Here is a 22,018-nt window from a genome sequence, read left to right as displayed (position 1 = left end):
AAACACGTTGTAATTTTTCGGCTGATTATGAATTGTTTTCAAATAAACGCTAGATTATCGATAGTATATGTGTACTTATGCACACTAGAGAAGCGGGCTGAAAAATCGATTATCCATGCCGTGGTCAGCGCTAACGTTAGGCACACGCACACACACACACGCGCGTGCGCGCTGCGATGGTGGAGAAAAAAACATCTGATTAACCCAAGACTGGTAAATAGAATAGAGTCCTTACCTCACATCAGATGTTCTGCAAAAAGATTAATCCAATTCCTGATCGCCATTCCAAATATTGATCACGTTTATTGATCCAACGTTATAGAACTTATAGCACCAAAACACATAATCCACGCTGCTCTGAGTGTCCTCAGTCCATCTGTTATAACGATACTGCATGCCCGAGAAGTAAAACCCCGGGACCAAATATTTTTTCTTATATATATATTGCTAATAAAAGAAATAACGATTAAAACCCGAGTTTTCTCGGGTCTTGGCACTCGACTCATGGCGAGTTAACCCGACTAATCTCGTGGTTGGCACTGAATGGGTTAAGCAGTATCGATAAGAGTAGTAGTATCGATAAAATCCTAACGATAGGGGTGTAACGATTCGACCTCACAACGATTCGATTACGATTCTTCAGGCAACGATTCAATGCATCATGAAATTCGATTATTTTTCGATACATTTTCTATCAGTTAATTCCCAAAATCTTTTTGAATACACAAATGTGGCTGGGGGAACTGATTCACTCAGCATGAATGGACTATAGGTCAATAAAAACAATACACAAAAAAAAAATAATAATAATAATAATACATTTTCTTTTTTCGATTAATTTAGATTATAATCGATTCTAACCTATTAAAATCGATGCATCGAATCGAACGCATTAGAATCGATGCATTTCGATTAATCGATGCATCGTTACACCCCTAAACGATACCCATCCCTACCTATAATGGACTTTCATATGAAAATAATTTCAACATGTCCAAGCATCCTGAATCATAGCCATGTTAATAATGTTTGTAATAAACCAAGCCGTTTGTAAATCGGTTGAGAATTGAGCAAGCTATGGTTATTTCAATATTGCATGCACCATAGACATTCATATTATGAGTGGGTGTGCTGCCTGTGACAAGATGGCCGCCGGTGAACTATGCTATGCTGGGCCTTGCACCATCTAGTTATATATATCACTGATTCTTGGGAGTCGGGACAAAACACTTTTTAAATATTATATTTTGAGAATGCACACTATATTGATTAGAGTTATATATTCATGTAGAGAAAGGTCTGAGCTATTTAACCATGTAAAGGTGCAGGCTCTACATACTGTAGAAAAACATTTTCAACAAATTCACATGTCCCCACACACAAAAAAGTATATAATTCTAATTATTCCAGTCCAACAAGAATCTAAAGTTCTGAAGTATGTTGGAATAGTGTTTAGTTACTCTGGTATGCAATCAAATATAATATATAAACCTCAGGTGTAATTTCACACTATTCTGAAAACCCAGATTTAGAAATATTTGCATTTTCAAACTTTGTTTCTAATTTTGATATGATAAAAAAAGATCATTAAGTAAATAAGACAAGAGGATGAAGATCTGATGCTCCTTTATTACTTAAACAACATAAACTGAAGAAGGAATTTGTATTTTCCCCAAAATTAACAAAAACAAACATCTGGCGGTGTTGACAAAGTTCTGACGGTGTTGACGAGAAACTGACAAGAGTTGACAAAATTGTATATTATGCATCTCTGATAAATGAGCATTTTTTAAACAGATGGAAGTGACAATGATAACTCCTTGTCTTATACTGAACATTTTGTTAACTCAATTGTAATAACAACAAACTTTGTATACACCTTTTCCAACTATTAAAAAATGCACTGTTTCCAACAACAAAAACAGTAATGGAGACCAGGACGCGTGTATGCCTTCTACAACGCTGTTCCATTTCCGCGTTGCCGTTTTGCGCTCTGATTGGCCGAGCGCGTGCATGCGCATGAGCCGTGACAAGCCCCTCAGCCAGGCAGCAATACTACCCTCCAGTTAACCTAATTTATACAAATGGAGTATTGATTTCGCCGTAACGAATCATTAAAAAAATATACCGTTAACTGGAATATGTTGTTTCTTTACACATATGATGGATTATGTAATTGGTTTGTCATGACAAACAATAAAAAATCGCGCGACTCGTCGGGCTGCATCGCCGGCTCGGCTTTGCGGCTGCGTTGCGGGTCCACGACCCTCCGTGCTCCGATCGCCAGCGGGGACAATATGCTGCCGCGAGCGGCATCGCTGAGCTCTGGTGTCCGCTGGATGAAGCCAGGGACGGTCTTATTATGGGGCTTATGCCGAGAAGCAGTAACACAACAGTGAACACATAGTTGCAATGCATCTGTCAGTCGTACTTAACTATGTGTTCACTGTTGTGTTACTGCTTCTGTCCTCGGGGATAGAGCTGGCCATGCTATTGCCTAATTTAATTAGGTTTATGAAAAGGTCTGACAGAGTTGACATAAACTGAGGACACAACTTTGATAGGTAGATTTCTATGGAAAATATTATTTGAGTTTCATGGCATGCATTGTTTTATACATGTATAACCCTTATCTTTGATTTTATATGTATATTTTCAGTGGAGAGGTCTTTCAAGCTTTTTTGGGCTGGTCAATAATGTGACAAGATAATTAACATGGGAGCTTCTAACCACAGATTATACATTTAAACAAATATCCCCCAAAAAACAAATGCATGTGCTAAAATCAGTATACACAATACCTTTTAGATGTAACTTTGTGAGTATGTCAATCATTATGAATTTCTTAATTTTTTTATATAAATTAGACTTTTCTATGTAGGACATGTTTTGTCCCAACTCTCAAGAATCAGTGATATCTAAGGGAACGACATTCTCCAGTCAATCTCGATACAGATGAAAATAAGTACAATAACTTGTGGAGACCAGCAAGACTTTCAGTAAAGTGTACAGTGTGAAGGGAGCTTCTGGAAGCCATAATCTCCATGTACAGGAAGTAAAGGGATCTAAGTGGCAGGTCGCCACTAATACCCCCCCCCCCCTCTCTCTCCTATCTCCTGCCATGTTGCAGTGAACAGTCAGTAGGCTAAGGCTGTTAACATGCTGCGCAACCCTTAACTTTGCTTCACCATTTGCCTCCCAAAAACCTGTTGGGGTTTTCAAATGCCATGAAATTCAAAGGCCTCCTCCCCACTGCTTTTAGATGACCACTGCTTTTAGATGACATGTCATAGACATAGACTCTTCCACACTTGCTTTTAGATGACATGTCACAGACTCCTCCACACTGCTTCTATACAAACTCCCACCATCAATCTCTGACCAATCCATAACCCTGACGGACTCACTAAAATTCCCCGGCACCCACATCAACACCAACATCGCCTCCATCACGAAAAAGGCCCAGCAGTGCCTGTACTTCCTCAGGCAACTGAGGAAGTACAGGGTCAAACGCCACCTGCTGGTCTAATTATATACTGCCATCATCCAAAGCATACTCACCTCATCAATCATAGTCTGGTACGGTTCTGCACAAAAACACTCCATTCAAAAACGTCAGCGCATCATAAACGAGGCCTGTAAAATTATAGGGTGTGACCTTCCCTCCCTGGACTCAATCTTCACCTCCCGCACAACCACCCGCACCAGAAAAATTGCAAAGGACCCAGCACACCCCCTGTTTCAGCCCCTGCCCTCAGGTAGGCGCTTCAAGTCCATCCTCTCAAAAACCACCCGCTTCAAGGACAGCTTCTTCCCAACCGCCATTCGGACCCTGAACTCCCTTGGCCCCCCTCCCCCCTTACACTAACCAAGCTCCTGATCTGATGGACTAGACAGTCTTCCGTGTGTTATGTTGTGCTGTGTTGTGCTGTGCTGTATTTATGTATTTAATGTGTCATGTTGTGCTGTATTATGTATTCATTGCTGGGAAGGGGGGGGGTACATGTATCTATGTTCCAGTTTTATGTATTGTAGAGCTTCAATACACTCTGTACCGATCACAAATACCACCAACCTGGTTGTGTGGCAATAAAGGAATCTTGTATAATAAGGTTTTTAATTTGTTGTTAAAAAATAACTACACTTACCAGTAGAACGTCTGTTGTTCATGCCAATGTTGAATGCTTTATTTGTTTTAAACGAGACGATTTAGAAATGTGTCCATTGGAAATACATGGCAATTTCAAGGAGGGTGGACCGCGCGGGAAACACCAATGACGTAAACACTACACCTCCCTATTATTTGTCAGGTTTAAGGGCTCACCTTGAATCATCTTTAATGAATGATTGTTGCATAACTTGTTAGATGATGCATGGCTGATTGCAGGGCAAGAGAAGGTTCAACAGCTGTACTAGAAGAGGATCGCAGTGTAGCCATTTGTCTTAATAGAAACCCATGTCTTCTGGATTCAGGTTCAAAACTGGGTCAGACAATTGCCTTCAAAAGGCCCTTTTAAGTTGAAATTGGTTAAACGTATTAGTTTAAAACAATGGTGGTTGTATTTCTACTCTTGTAGAAATTTCGTCCTCATATCTCTCTGCCTCTGTGTGGCTAATGAGCACATAGCTTCCACTAATGAAACCTAATTTTTTTTGCAGAATTCACTGAAAGATATGAATAATGCACACTTGTCTTCTTCTAAATTCATGCTATATTATGTTATTATGTTATTTGATACTATCTTGTCTAGCACAGTCTCTGGAGCGTAACAGTAAGAAGCATTTTGTATGAAAGTATTCTGTACTTCTGTATGACAACTATTAAAGAACTTGCCACTTGAACTCTATTTTTCATGAAGTAAGGAATGAATGATGGAGGGAGCCTGGATAGAGGTGCCACAGACTATTATAAAAGTCTAATTATAGACCGACAGAGACTTGAATAAATTACACGAAGAGTTGAATGGCAGTGACTGAGTAGATTAGGCCTATTATACATTAAACGCAAAGTTCAGAATGAATGAAATACGCTAGCAATTGGTGCACTAGCATTAGCTGTTAGCAATGTCAGCAGCCCACTTGTCTGGGACTAGTACTTCACCCATTATTTTCAAATAATATAATACATTCCATTAATCCTTAGGGAGAAATAGGGTAATTTCAGCAGCGGAAATGCCACACAGCAATTTATACATATACTGTATATATAGAATGACCAAGGCGGCCTAAATGTATAATGAGAATATATAAGTAAAGAGAGAAAAAATAAGTAAAAGGAATACAAAATAAAAAGTTGCTCTAGAATATATTTTAACACATTATACAGACATATAGCTGTAATAGCTCTCTGCATTTCATATTGTTTAATGAAACAGGATTTTTGGGCTGGATTTTTATAGAAAGGGGAAAGTTTTCCCTTATTTGGGTGCTGGGTCAGGATGTGTCTGCTGGCTCACTGCCAATGTCCTTGCTAATGGCACGCTGCGTCTCCTCTGTATTCTGGGACATGTGTCCCTTGGGCTGGGGAGTTCCCCATACAATTACAACGATGAATAAACAATGAAAGATGCAGATCTACACATAGGTCCGGCAGCGTGGCTACATGAGTAGAGCTCCGGACTCATGATCGGAAGATCACCGGTTTGAGCCCCGTTCAAGGCCGTTGTCGGAAAGTGGTGTTGTTGTCCAGAAGGGGGCACTCTGTCCTCTGGACTAGTCAGTAACAATGCCCCTGTTACAGTGATAGGGACACCATACAGCTGCGAGTGCCGTCCTTCGGATGAGACGCTAAACCGAGGTCCTGACTGAATTCGGTCGTTAAAGAACTTTGCTTATCGCAAAGAGTAGGGGGTTCCCCCGACATTCCTGGCCAAATTCCCAATCAGGTCTCTGACATCAAGGTCACCTAATCATCCCTTCCCCTTAACACATTGAGTGCCAACGACGAGAAATCTTGTTGTTTGCCGCCATGCGTTCAGTGCCAATGACGAGAAATCTTGTTATTTAATCGGTATTTCTTTTATTAGCGATATCTTCATTTTTCATCAATCCAGCCTCACGTTATCATTGGGACTGTCTATGAGCTCGAAAAGGGCAAATACCGCCCCCTATCATCTCCCGGATGGTATTGCACCCATTGGAATGGACTCAATGAAAATGCATGTGAAAAGAAAACTCCGGATTCCACATTTTACTTCTCAGGCATGTAACCGGAGACTATTGCATTCATTGGGGCAACCGAAAGCAGCGTGGATTATCTGTTTCGAGGTCTAATGTTGGATAATAAACGCGATCGATATTTGTAATGGCGATCAGGAATTTGAATAATCTTTTTGCAGAACATCTGATCTGAGGTAAGGAATCTAATCTACCAGTTTTGGGGTAATCGGATGTTTTTTTCACATATTTCACAACGTGTCTGTGTCTGTGTGTGTGCGTGTCTGACGTTAGCGCTGACCAATGAATGAATGAATGAAAACTTTATTTAACAGATTGCAGAATGGGTACAATACAGTACGGCTCAATACATACAATTGTTAAGGGGATGCAGACCTGAGAAAGACGTTTGTCTTGTTTCCATCAGGGTCCCCCATTTTCAATTCATATAGACATATATGACATACATGACATACAGATAGTCAGTACTGCTACATCTATACATTTATGACATACCAGATTTGCAAATACAGTACTGTTTGTGATACAGAAGGAGTCAAGAAAAGGGAGTATATACATTTGACGTAGAAACTGTACATAGATAATCAATTTTTCAGCCCGCTTCTCTAGCGTGCATAAGTACACATATACTATCGATAATCTAGTGTTTATTTGAAAACTATTAATAAATCAGCCGGAAAATGACAACGTGTTGTGTGTATTCCACTAAAGGGCGATTCCTGCAGAATATTAATTTTTTCTAGAAATTTTCAAAACTATACTCGTATTCAAAACGGTATAAAACGGAAATGTACCGATGAAAAAAACAATCCGTTTCATACATGTTGACTGCAAGCAAGTCATTGATAAGCGACAGGCGTATTAGACACATAGCCATAATTTAAGATATAGTTTAATGCGTTCACAAATGTGCTTGCCCTCTCATTGACTTAAGCGCTGGCACTCAAGCGATAAATCGCCCACCCCATGCTGGCAATCAAAGTGTTAATTGGCTATCAATCCCTGTCTCCTGAACCGTTCAGCCATTGTGTAGTGTGATGTTTCAAGTACCTCTGAGCCCACATATCCGAGGACTTGACATGGACCACACACATTGACAGTGTTGTGAAGAAGGCACGACAACGCCTCTACTTCCTCAGGCGCCTAAGGAAGTTCCAAGTCAGTCAGAAGATCCTTAGGAACTTCTACTCATGTACAATAGAGAGCATCCTGACCGGCAACATCACCTCCTGGTTTGGGAATAGCACTGCACAAGACCGTAGCAGACTACAAAGAGTTACACGTTCAGCCGAACGCACAATTGGAGGGGGGCTTCCCACCCTCCAGAACATTTACAACAAGCGGTGCAAGGGGAAGGCTAAGAGAATTATTAAGGACTCGAGCCACCCGAACAACTGCCTCTTTGAACTGCTGCGGTCAGGCAAGCGATACCGGAGTCTTAAGGCGAGCACAGAAAGACTCAGAAGAAGCTTCTATCCCCAGGCCATCAGGCTGCTAAACGAACAATAATCACTATGCAACAACCATCAAATGCACACAGCACACACACCCACACACTCACTCAAACAAACAACACACTGCAGCACCCACTCTCCACACTTTAGATCACACAAACACACTTACACTTTATATTTATTGATAAAGGATTTGCACTACAACTCGTACACCTACTGTGAATTGTACCTAAATTGCACCTCGTCCCATTTCTCCATTTCTGCCTTGCACTATATAGTATTGTATATTAGTACACTGCACAGTATTGTATATTATATTGTATGGTAACTACGTCTATTCTGCATCGAACATTGTACATATGTCTAAACTGAACACTGTGACCTCATTTTTTTTACTTCTAATTTTACTATGTTATTTTATTTCATACTTATCTTGTCTTGCACAGTCTCTGGAGCGCAACAGTAAGAAGCATTTTGTATAAAAGTATTCTGTACTTCTGTATGACAACTATTAAAGAAACTTGAACTTGATGTGTGCCTGGTGCCAGTGTATGGCAGGCTGGCAGCCATTGAGCCTGCGTAGCCCAAGGTTGGGTGCTACCAGTGGTGGTGAAGGAGGCAATTTCCACCCTAGATTGTGGGGAGCGCTTTGAGTGTCTAGAAAAGCGCTATATAAATGTAATGAATTATTATTATTGATAAAAAAGCAAATATGTCCCATCAAAGCTGCTATATAGATTTAGGTTGTCGTCCGGGATTTTTTTAAACAAAATGGCCCAGTCTATCCCCAGGCCAGAAACAAAAGGAAATGTGATGCACAGCTCAGGCACTGTAGTATACTTTATTATGATACACAATGACATCTTACTTATCATGTGTTGAGCACAAATTGCTCAGAAGGGAGAGAGAGGGAGAAAGAGAATCTCTCTACACTCTTTTTCTGAGTCTTTTATTAGCTTGATGTGTGAAGAGCTGATAGCTGAGCTGAGCTGTACGCATCATGGAAACAGTTGGTTGCTCGAAACAAACACAGAAAACCATGGCAGCAGCTGGACACATGTGTGTACTTGGTTGTTATAATCCGTCTGTTTAGAGAGGAGGACATGGGACCCCTATGTATTATTGAGGAAGGCTCACTAGGAAGTAGACCTAGACTCTCCTTTGTCCCTCTTTGATTGTATTTAATGGTAATTCGTGTATTTCCTTCCATTATCAAAATGGCAGATTCATACTGTATATATATTGTGACGAGCCTGGTGGGGACCAGACTCGCCACGGTTCAAACGCAAACAAATTCAAAGGTCCACACGAGCAATATCAATCAATAAGAATATTTATTGATTGAGGCAAAAATCCAGTTTGATAGGCAAGAGAATGGTCAAAAACACAAAACGGGTTCACCGACAGAAAAAGGGATTGTTCAATACTCAGGGTAGTCGTCCGGTCCAGGGTCCAGTACACAAAGAACACCTACTCGCTTTCTCCTCACCTCTAGAGCCATATGAAATCCGTTAATTTTTTTTCCAAATTCCATTTAATTTTTTTCCAAATTCCGTTTTTTTTCGTTTTAATATTTCAGAATTCTGTATTTTGCTTTGTACGCTCATTTTACCATCAGAAATAGTGTCTAATAAGTGGGAATGAATAAATGTCCACAATTTTATAAGATAACAGTCCATTTAATAGGGCTGTCTTAAATACTTCAAAGCTTCGAAGCTTCGTTTGATGGGCATGGGATTCGAATATGAAAATAAAATGTGATTATTAAAAAATATATATATATATAAATGATATATTTTTATTTTATTTTGCAAAATCAACTCTGCCTCTCTTTGTTAACTACAACAAGCAATGCTGTTTGTTATTTAAGATGAGGTTGGACTCGGCACTGACAGATTTGTGTTCATTGTGCTGCTTTTATAAAGCCTCAAATGACGGCTTACAATATTTCATGAAAGCAAAGTGTTTTGTTTGTCTAAGATTTAAACTTTACAGCACTGACAAAGTTGAACAAAGTGCTGTACAAGTCCCACAACATAAAAAAAATATATATATATATATATATATATACTTTTTTTTTTATTCCATTTTTATTGCTCAATTCCGTGATTCCGTCCGCGATTCCGTGAACGCGGATTTCATATGGCTCTAACCTCTCACTACCTTTCACAGTCACAACTCTGAATACACAATCTCTCTCTCTCTCAATACCACAACTCCAACTCCTCCGCTCAACTTACTCCTGACTAACCAAGTGGCTTTGTAATGTGTGTATCTGGGGTGTGTGCACGTGAGATGTGTGTGAACTAATTATGCGCAGGTGTATAATTCTATCAGTACTAATCAGCTACCTAATTGACTCTACTCCTGTGGCAGAAGTATCTCCCATCTTTCACATATCCATGGGAGGGGGGAGGAGATCTGTCACAATATATACGTATAGGGGTGTCTGACTCACCAGCATGCATTTATTAGTCTAGCTAGACCACCATTATTATAGGTGAGGTGACGCTAGACCACTGTTATGGGTCAAGCTAGAATCACCGTTATGGGTCAAGCTAGACCACTGTTATTATAAGTCAAGCTAGACCACCGTTATCACTTTGGCTGCCTAAGGTTAAATTCATGATATACCATAGATTGCCAGCGCTATTTGTCTATGGAGAAAGTCCCCTTCTTTGCAGGGCTATAACTTTTTAAATTCTATTGCTACACTGCCATTATTAGGGCCCATTCAAAGTCCTATATGTATTGTTCATTGTGTAGCAACGTTAAACTTTTTCATTCACATATTCATAGTAAAGTATGGTCTAATGTATAAGTATGTTTTCATCTCTTTCTGCAGCTCTCTCCAGAACGTGATATATAGCCCCAAATGCATTATATTGATGATGAAATACAGTTTGATGGCAATCAGCGTGATATAAAAAATTCCAACTAGACGTACTTCTAGAAGTTACTACACGTCATCTGATGTTGACCGGATGGGCGAGGGGGCGTTTATAATTCCGTGGGCAGCGTTATACCAATCATCTAATGTGGGTCAAATGTTGATAATAGCAGTTAGTATCGAAGACGGTAACGTTACACGCTGAAACTCACCCCAGTCTCCGCGCGCCGTTGGGCGATCATCGTAGAGTAGAAATCTTATCATTATGGGATATATTTTTACCCGGTCCATCTCCAGCTTGTATAATGGTATATACGTCCAAATCATGTTGTTTATCGAGTTATTGCCAATCGATCACCGTGTAGCGTGACGAGCCAGAGTCCCATGACCTATAGCGAGCGCCCGGAAGTACTACGGACGTCTAGGACAACCTCTATGCAACATCCTGTTTGGCGATTGCGCCGATCGGCCACCAGATGGCGCTCCTGAACCGCCAGAGAGCTCAGTGGGTCCTGCTGGTGGATCTCAGGCCAGCGGAGGGGACATATGAATCCGATCGCAGATTTTTGAAATATTGATATAAGGACGACGTAACACGTCCTCCGGCAACTTTAGCATGGCCAGCAAAGACGTCTAAAGACGGTTCCCGGCAGTCAAAGTGTTATTATAGATCAAGCTAGACCACCGTTATGATAGGTGAAGCTAGACCACCGTTATTATAGGTCAAGCTAGACCACCGTTATTATAGGTGAAGCTAGACCACCGTTATAGGTGAAGCTAGACCACCGTTATGATAGGTGAAGCTAGGCCACTGTTATTATAGGTGAAGCTAGACAACCGTTGTGATAGGTGAAGCTAGGCCACTGTTATTATAGGTGAAGCTAGACCACCATTATTATTAGGGCTGACCTTCGAAGCATTTTTTTTTATTTTTTTAATTTTTTTTACATCTAAGACTATTTATATAAAAACTCTTGGGTGCCTAAGACTTTTGCACAGTACTGTGGTTTCTATCCACTTTAGCCAAACACACACACACACATACACACTGAGAAAATAATAATCACACACAAAGGGATAATGGCTTATAGCAGACTTAATAATTTTAGGAAAAATTTCAGATAATGAAATTAAATGTATATCATCAACTATCCAGTTAGTATTTATACTGTAACGTTTGGCTACTTTAAATGGGACATGTACTGCTATTCCTAGCACTATTTGGGCAACTTTACACAATTCCCGTGAGTGTATTGAAGACATCTGTACGTTTTTTTTCCAAAAAATGCATTGTTTTATATTTCTAATCAAGTACTCAAAACCATCATTTTTCAGCTTCAAGATTTCAGGCTGTTATGGCCTGGCTCCGCCCATAAGCACTTTGAGTGATAGTCAGTCCACACAGTCTGCGACTGATAGAGAGAGAGAGAGAGAGAGGGGGGGGGGAGGGGGAGGGAGAGGGAGAGGGGGAGGGAGAGAGGGAGGGAGGGAGAGAGAGAGAGAGAGGCCGTTCTTTTTTTCTCTGCCTCTGCTTGTGGGGGGGGGGGGCCCTCCCTTCCTCCCTCTCTCTTCCTTTTTTTCTTTCTATCACTCTCCCGTTCGGAGGTGTGTGTCGCGCGGACCTCCGAGCGGCAGGTCCCCCCCCCCCCACCCCCCCCCCAAGTGCTCCTGAATGCTCTCTATCTCTCTCTCTCTCCCTCCAGACTAGTGCATTCAGAGTATGAGGAAGTGGTTTTCCACTCGCTGTGTACAGTCAGTCTATGTAGATTGTGGGCGGGCATTAGCTACAACCACAGAGCCAATCACATCACTGTCTGCTACCCAGAGCCTGAGTAACGTCATTCAGGCCTTCAAATCAGGATGGCCTAATTTACTGGAGAAGGAAATTATCTGAGCTGAATCAGAGCAATCCGCCAATATGGTATTTAGACACTAAAACACATTGATACTAACTCCTATTACTATAATACAATGCTAGAGACTGAAAAATGACATTTATAGTACATGTCCCCTTTAAATCATTGAATGTAGCGAGAGAGCGAGAGGGCGAGAACGCGCAAGAGAGCCAGCCCCCCCCCGGGTTTAGTAGGTTTGCGTTTTGAGCGTATAAGCTGCCGTAGGTGATGTCACACTCGAATGTCAACACAGGAAGTTGAACACACGGTGATGGGAACTAAATGCCCGAAATGAAGAAACGAATAACCAATAAATATGAAGTTATGTTTGAACTTCTGTTGTCAAGCTTCATCAATATTACCCCACCCCCTTTCCTCACGAATGGAATGAACTAGTGTTGTGGAGTCCGCTTTGAGCGTTTCCAGGGTTAGCAGCTAACACTAGTTAGCTTAGCCTAGTTATGTGGGATAACTTAGTTAGCAGCTAACGTTAGCCCATTGCTCGCGTCAATTAAATTGCATGTCATTAAAGGTCCGTGCTGGTCTGTGTCTAATGAAATTACAATTGCATGTAATTTAAGGTCCGCGCTGGTCTGTGTCTATTAGGGATGGGTACCGAATTCAGTACTTTTAAGGTACCAAACCGAAACACGTCGGTACTACCGAGTATCGATTCAAGTGAGATACCAAAAAAAAAATTATAATTATTTTTTTATTTTTATTTTTTTTAACCTTTTTTCTTTTCATGTCAACGTTCACACGCACAATATATGCTTACCTAGTATTTGACTTGATTCAACAACTACACTTTCGACCGTTTTCGGCTTGCCATTGCCCTGACTGCTTTGTTGTTGAATCAAGTCAAATCCTAGGTAAGCGTATATTGTGTGTGTGAACGTTGACATGAAAAGAAAAAAGGTTTAAAAAAATATATAAAAAAAGTAAGTTAAAGTATATATCCCCACAACGCATCACTCTTAACTCATTGACCGCCACGCTTAACTGCGCGAGAGTGCCACCGCTTTAATCAATGTGCTTAAAATATATCTTAAATTATGGCTATGGGTCTAATACACTCGTCGATTATCAGTGAGTTGCTTGCAGTCAACATGTACAAAACGTATTGTTTTTTCATCTGTACATTTCCGTTTTATACCGTTTTGAATAAGAGTATAGTTTTGGTGATTTCTAGTAATTCCAGAGAAAGACGCGATAATAGCCCTTTAGTGGAATACACAAAACACGTTGTCATTTTTCGGCTGATTATCGAATCTTCCTAAAATCAACGCTAGATCATCATTATTGTCCTTCCTCGCGCGTACATGAAATGGCCCTCGTAGCGCGTCCCCCCCCCCCCCCCCCCCCCACCTCCTGCACCCAACGGAAAACAGCCACACATACACACACAGATACAGCGATTATCGGGGTAGAAATACATATCAGATCAACGATAAAATGTATATATAATGTTCTTACCTTTTATCTGATGTAATGCAAAAGAAATAATCCAATTATCTGATCGCCATTTGAAGTACTGGGCGCGGAGGTCCATGCCACGTTCAACTGCATTGCATATGAGGGGGGGGGGGGGGGGGGGGGGTAGGGCAGCCTCGCAGATGTATCGTTGAAATCAGGTTACCTCGCCTGATTATTTAAACCACGCCTGCACGGCTTGGATCGTCCCAGAAAAAAAACTATACCATTCCCAGTGGAGTGCAATACAAGGCGTAGGGGGCGTTATTTGCCCTTTTGCGAGCTCAGACCCATTCCCAACGATAACATGGATGGATGAAAATGAATGGATATCGCTAATAAAAGAAATAACGATTAAAACCCGACTATACATAATTGGCGCTAGGCCTGCCACGATAACACATTTTGCTGGGCGATTAATTGCCCCCGAAAATATCGCGATAAGCGATATTATTGCGACCGGTTAGAGAATTTTTTTGAGAAATTTATTTCCCAAAACTTTTATTTTGAAGCCCACCGCTCCGTCTTTTCCGGTGTTTAAGACTTTTATTTTGAAGCCCACCGACCGGACCGGAAGTATTGTTGTGATTATCCTAGCCGACAACTTGTCTCGTCCGGTTGTGTTTTTTAGTTTTAACGTTAGCTACTAACGTTAGATGCAGCTACTACAGGCAATCAACGATGAGGAGGAAGCGTCAAAGCAGTATTATAATAGAATAGCTGTGGTGCGTAGGCACTGCAGCACGACTCGAAAACGACCTGTTATAATAAATTAATTCATGTTTAACTTGTCCCCGTGTCCAGTCCTTTGACTAGCCCCACCCGTTCATTGTAAACAATGATGCATGTAATTGTATTAACGTTATTCTGTGTTATTCTAACGTTACACTACAAATAACGCTACTTGGTTAAAAGGAGCAACACTATTGAGAAATGTAGTTAAGCTATGTGGTGTTGCCCCACGGAGCTCCTGTGCTGTGCTGTAGTAAAGCCAGCGGCCCGCCTCCCAACACGGACAGTGACTGACAAGGGGCACTGGTTCCGCCTCATTAAAACAAACGCGCAAATACCAATTAATCGCGTCCGTCAAAATCATTGCATTCATTTAAATTATCGCGGCAATTAATCGATTTATTGCTTATCGCGGCAGGCCTAATTGGCGCTCAAGCGATGGCGAGTTAACCCGACTATCATCGTGACTGGTGTTGAATGAGTTAAAGGAGCAGGCAACACCTGCTGTTTTTTCTAATCACGATCACGGGTAAACTCATGTCTTAATAATAAAAAAAATATATACAGGTATATAAAAAAAAATTATAAAAAAGAAAGATTTTTTTTTTTTTGAATAGAAGTGCGGTACCACCGCATCCTGCGGTGATTAGCCACACACACAACCGCAGTGAGAAAATGTCATACCGCGACAGCCCTAGTCACCACTGTTATTATAGATCAAGCTAGACACCGTTATTATGGGTCAAGCTAGACCACTGTTATTATGGGTCAAGCTAGACCACCGTTATTGTGGGTCAAGCTAGACCACCGTTATTATAGGTAGCTAGACCACCGTTATTATAGGTGAAGCTAGACCACTGTTATTATAGATCAAGCTAGACACCGTTATTGTGGGTCAAGCTAGACCACCGTTATTGTGGGTCAAGCTAGACCACCGTTATTATAGGTAGCTAGACTACTGTTATTATAGGTGAAGCTAGACCACTGTTATTATAGGTCAAGCTAGACCAACGTTATTATAGGTCAAGCTAGACCACTGTTATTATAGGTCAAGCTAGACCACTGTTATTCTAGGTCAAGCTAGACCAACGTTATTATAGGTCAAGCTAGAATCACCGTTATTATAGGTCAAGTTAGAATCACCGTTATTATAGGTCAAGACACAAGGTAGCATTTGATGCATGATTTAATCCATTCCACACAAAATTGGAGCCTTGTGACAAATTGGCAGGAAGTATTTTGAATGTAAAGAGTGTAATAGTTGGTGTTCATACCCAGGGACTGAAACTAGAGAGCGCCACCCGCCATTGGCACTCAGTTTTTACGTTTGGTGCCTCCCACTGAGAGGTCTGACCGCCGTGTGGCGGGCAATCAAATAGTCATGTGAAAATCATGATCCAATTCTTTAGCGGAGTTCTCACTCGCTGTCTCAGCACAGACATGCAGCGCACCGCGCACTGCTGCTGCTGCTCCTACCCCTCCCCACCTGTTTCTGTATGCCTGCATGTAAACAGAGGCTATTGCCTCCGACAGTCACCGTGACGTTAGTCTAGTCAGTGTGGGACCTTCGTGAGATAACGTTGGCTACCGTTACAAAATGACCCAGTCAACTATTCACTTAGTTTAATACATGAGGCATTGTGTAACGTTATCCAGCCGGCTAGCTACTGATAGCTCCCGACATCAACAAATGCTCCAGCAATAGTCCAGTGCATAATACCTCCGTTGGCTAGGTAGCTCACTAGTCACTATGAAATGTTGCAGTAAACTAAATAGTTCACTGAGGCGTTGTCCCAACGCCATCCAGCAGTAGCTACAGATAGCTCCTGACATCAATGTCCTACAACAACATGCGTATTCGAGTCCCTGGCTTACATCGCATGAGTGAGGGCTGCTGAATAGGGTCCAGCTGTAGCTCAGGAGAATCCTTTTGCATGCTGAATGTAGCGTTTAGGGACCAGCTGCAGAGCCGGAGAATCCTTGCTGGAGCTGGAGGCCACTCGAGTATACACACAGACAGTGGGGCTGTTTGCAGACAGCGAGGTGGCGATGTCTCGCAGATAACACAATCACAAGTATGATTATATAATATATATATTTTATTAAAAATAAATTATATAAAATAATAATACATTTTTTTTTATCAAAAAAAAGTTGGCAGGTAAGAAATATGCTTGGCGGGTAGATTCTTCCCATCTACCCGCCACTGGCCGGTGAGTCAAAACGTTTATTTAGCTCCCTGTTCATACCTGAACTGATATCAACATGAAGGAATGCTCAGTTCCAATAAGGTCCAAGACGAGACCCAAGTCAACATGTCCACGTTGTTTTCCATAAATAAGCCATGACAACATCTCCTGAAATGATATATAACCCTTAATATGGGACTTGCATAGATTGGTTGTGTATATAGTAGTTGTCTTTCTTCCAGCATGGCTGACTGTAACTTAGCAACCATTGTTTTGTACATGGCAATGGAAGGGACAATGGTTGCTACAGTATGTGCAGAACTATGGTTGCTAAGTTTTGATATATGAGAAATATATCAACAAAAACATAATCATTTGGTGTCTTTATTACTGGATCTAAACAAGTCACAGTAGAATAGTAATATCATGCTTTCCCAGTGGTTTACCTAATCTTATCACTGGACAGAAATGAGGGATTTTCTTTTGAAAGTTGTTACTGGATACCAGTGGTTACAGGCAGCCATGCTGGAAGAAAGAGAACTACACAAACATTCTGTGCAAGACCTCTATAGGGTGGTGTAGTCTGACGTCACTTTAGTTTCCCGCACGGTCCACCCGTATAGGGATTTATCATTGGGAGAATGTATTATCTGCCACATGAACATTGACAAGCTTTCCATTTTTCACAAAGAGTTCCCTTCTATCACTAACATTGTTTAAGCATTTTTGGTTGAAATAAAATTATACGTAATTATTTTACGATTAATTGTTTCATGTTGAGTTATAGATTGTGGATGAATACACACAGAAAGGTACACCATGCCAATGTTCATACTTTATTTGTTTTAAACAAGATGATTTAGAAATGTGTCCATTGGAAATACATACAATTTCAAGCGAGGTGGACCGGCCAGAAACAACAATGATGTAACCACTACACCTCCCTATTGCATGAACAATATTATTTATCTTAACACATCTTGGAAAGCATGTTCTGAACCCATTTGTAACACTGACACTGCTATCTTTCTTCTAGGGTTCCTTGTTCTGTGTGGGATGCAAAGGGACTGGTGGCGGGTCGCGGTTGAAGGAGCATGGTGAAACACCAGCCCTTACAGGTCTATGAGAAGCAGGTGCTTGTGTCCTTTGTCACTGGGATCTATGGTTGCCGCTGGAAACGCTACCAGCGTTCCCATGAAGACAGCTCCAGGGTAAGAACATAATTTTGACAATCTACAATACTGGTATCCTACACTATGTTTTTTATTAGTTGCAAAGCACCTCATAGAGAGGCAATGTCACTTACTCAATCACGTTTTTGATCTATAATAACAGTGGCCGGTTAACCGTTACAGTCACTTGCTGGTCGTTGGGTAATCAGAAGGTTCCCGGTTAGATTCTCGCTCCTCCCGGCAGCGTGTCGAAGTGTCCTTGAGCAAGACACTTAACCCCTAACCGCTCCTGATGAGCAGGTTGGCACCTTGCATGGTTGCCTCTGCCGTCAGTGTGTGAGTTAATGGGTGAATGTGATAGGCCGTATGGTGAAGGCTGTATCGTTTCATCCCGTTCCCACCTCGGCGAATTACACAATTTTCACTTTGGGTGAAAGTTCGATTGGTGTAGATTTAGGAACAAAAAGTTCTCCATTGACAAAATAGCCCATTTTGCGCAATCATTTGAGTAAAGTCGGGACTAGATCTTTCCTCGCGAACGGATATTTGGTCACCACAGAGTTTTATCTGATGCAATTGGTGCGAGTTCGGTCACGTATCTTGCGCTCGACCAATAGCGGCTCTCCTTGTTGCCAAGTTACAGACAACAAGAGATTGTGTAAACCGCTGCGTGATGTTATCGTGTCATTCATGGAGGACATCTCGACGCAAATGGACAACAAACACATTCTAACGCTAGCAAAATAGGTTTAAATATTTTTTTTGCATATACGCTACTTGATATAGGCAATCGATTGAATACAGCTGTGAAACGGGCGATAACGTTTGTGTTATTAACCATACTGTACATTTAAATCATATCGCCTTCTATCTACACCAACAACACACCGATGCATGACGTCCTGTCGGGGCAATTATTCAATAAACCTCCATAAACAGACAATCCTGATGCATGCAGCACATTTGTATCAAAAACACTTTACTTTGTGATTCCCAACCTGCAATATTAAAGATGCTGGTAAAATGTTCTAAAGATTGACAGTTCATAATAATGCAGGACCTCTTTTAGGGGTCTTTATTCGGCATGCAACGAACTGGACATGCAATTGGAGCGGCACACACACACCGGGATACACACACACACACACACACACACACACACACACACACACACACACACACACACACACACACACACACACACACACACACACACACACACACACACACACACACACACACACACACACACACACACACACACACACACACACACACACACACACACACACACACACACACACACACACACACACACACACACACACACACATGCATTGTCTTTTTCTCAGTCGCCGATGCGATTGAGTCTCTGCGCCTAACCCATCCTGTCGTCCTTCCCCCCATGGGCAGCCGGGAGCAGATAGGGCGTCAACGTGAGCCGCGCCCGGGGACCAATCCAAGTGCTCCTGCCCGTCTTCGGGCAGGAGCGATCTGTTGTTGTGCATGTTTTTCCATTGGGTTTATCTTATCGGGGGGGAAACCCTTGCGAGCACGGGGAGAACATGCAAACTCCACACAGAAAGGCCTGGGAGATACCTCACCTGGGTACCTGGCATCATGGAAACCTGGTCCCCAAGCGGGAATCGAACCCTGGACCTTCTTGCTGTGAGGCGACAGTGTTAACCACTACACCACCGTGCCACCACAGTGGATAGTATAATGACAAAAATGTATTAATAATTAATTTGGAATAATGGAATAATGTCAAACAATTTACAAATCAATAAGTTACTCATTAACCTTTTTTATTTTCCATTTAAAGACAAAATAGAATGCAGGTACAAAAATAGATTCAAGAGGTTTATTCGTCACATACATACACAAGTTTCAAGTTTGTTTATTATTTATCACAATAAAATATAGTAAATATAAATAGTAAAATAGGTAGTTTACGATGAAATGCTTGGTTCTGTATGAGCCCCTGAGAGTGTGCTTCATACAGTAAAAAAAGTAAGTAAGTGAAGAGGAATATTCAATATACATAATATACACTACAGAGTAAAAAGAGTGAGGTGTGTGGAGAGATCAGTGTCAAACTGATCTCAACAAATAAACAAATCACACTATAACCCTAATCCCCTCACCCTATACATCCTCACCACTATCATCCGAGTCATCCTCTAATGTAGCCCTATCCTCCGTTTCCTTGGAAACATTTGCACAGTTTTGGCATTGACAAAGATCTGTACATGGCAGTTTTGCAGACATGCATGAACATCTTCCTGTCTCACATTTTCCTTGTTTGCAACCGCAATGGACTACCTGCAACACACTATCAGGGGCCGCATTTGTCGTCATCCATGTCACTGTTAACTCCACATCCTCGACGTGCCACCCATTGCCAACGGGTGAAGGGGCACACATTACAGCTTTCAAAGAATGTCTCATTATAGCTGCTTGGTAATTTGCCCTTTTGCAGTGTTGGTACAATGCGTCACTTGTCGGTGATGCCGATGATGCCATGCAGAATGCTTTATATCTTGCATCGTTCACATTCTTAGCTGATGACTGGCCATACAGGTGGCACACATATTTGCTAAGACCATCAAAGGTAGACTGGTCTAGGGTAAAACTGCTACCCAGTGCAGTCATGTAGTCCTTTTTTCCACAGGCAACAGTAAATGTTTTCCTCTTGCCCTTGCCATGAAAGGCACTATAGAGTCACAACCTGAGAAGGTATGAATCCCAATAAGTGCTGAACACACATTGGTGCCAAGGGCTGATGACCCCTTAGCTATGTCAATGATCCTTGTGCTGTTGCCAACTCCTGTGAAAAAAATACAATCTACATGGCAGTTCTGCCTGCAGACTTGCAGCAATCACTGCCACATCTGTATCAGGGCTCTTGATGACTACAGTTTGATAGATCTGTGCAGCATGTTGTGCGTGTATAAACACCCTGGTGTCACATTCCTCGTGGTCACATGTTAGATCATCAACAGCACAGAGAGTTTGTGAACCGTTTGTCACAGTCACACAGCTTTCCATGTGCTATATCCAAGCTAGGGCTGACCTTCGAAGCTTTTTTTGGCAATCGAAGCTTCGGGGCCGAGCTTCGATTTTAATTCGAAGCTTCGAGATTTTAATTTATTTTTTTTTATCTTATGTTGTGGGACTTGTACAGCACTTTCGTAAACTTTGTTGTTTTTAAATGTGCTCTATAAATAAAGTGGATTGGATTAATGAATTAAGTAGCCCCTTTCGTGACTGTGACGCAGCCAACAAGGTTTCACTCGGCTGTGTGATTTAATTCAAGGTGGATCGCTGTTGTCGTTTGAACAACTTCAGATTTCATGGGAACTACCAATCCCCCAAATCAAGAATGTTTAAGATGAATGAAGTAAGATTTTGATTATTTGAAATATGGCCTGTGTAGACTAAACTATTCACAGAATTATGTCAGTCTACAAGGTCCGGATTCTACATGGTCCGGCAATGTAGACCTTGTAGACTCCACTACAGGCATTTTTAAGAAGGGCTACTTCCACAAAAAAACAAAGAACTCACCAAAACATTTCAGTAGCACCTTATCTAAATGTTCTATTTCATATATGGAGATTCATATTTATTTATGTATTGCATGCATTTCTACATTTTATTTCCTATTTTGTTTATTCATCCCAGTATCTTTCTTTCTTATGTGTGGAATTCTACAAGGCATGTAGGTGTATATGTGTTTGAGGATGATATCCTTCAAACAGGCAATAGTGATGATATGATATAATTTGGGCAGTGCTGAGCTGGGTTACTTTCCTCCAGTGTATTTGTCCCCCGGCCCCACCCAATGGCCGCGCGCACACAAACAAACAAACAAACAAACAAACAAACAAACAAACAAACAAACAAACAAACAAAATCGAAGTAAAAAAAAATTTGGATATGCAAAAGCCGGCTGGTGTCCTGCTTCACCTGGGCAGCTCTCAGCAACAGGCCTTTAAATAAAATTGGAAAATGACATGAGTGTGTGTTGGGA

The 22,018-nt window shown here is 41.4% G+C and overlaps 1 protein-coding gene across 2 annotated transcripts in view; it reads left to right on the top strand.

Annotated features, from left to right (window-relative positions):
- Positions 1-22,018, top strand: part of gdpd5a (glycerophosphodiester phosphodiesterase domain containing 5a) — a 117,906-nt gene that overhangs the window by 14,974 nt on the left and 80,914 nt on the right. For both annotated transcript variants that reach the window (XM_084320141.1, XM_084320140.1), the window contains exon 2: positions 17,847-18,021. In XM_084320141.1, the coding sequence (XP_084176267.1) occupies positions 17,905-18,021 (117 nt within the window). In that variant the 5' untranslated portion in view covers positions 17,847-17,904. The remainder of the gene's footprint in view (positions 1-17,846; positions 18,022-22,018) is intronic.

The sequence above is a fragment of the Notolepis coatsorum genome, assembly GCF_963971535.1.
Source record: "Notolepis coatsorum genome assembly, chromosome: 8".
Classification (NCBI taxonomy): domain Eukaryota; kingdom Metazoa; phylum Chordata; class Actinopteri; order Aulopiformes; family Paralepididae; genus Notolepis; species Notolepis coatsorum.
The sequence above is the reverse complement of the archived record's forward strand: the minus strand, read 5'-3'. Positions and strand labels throughout refer to the sequence as shown.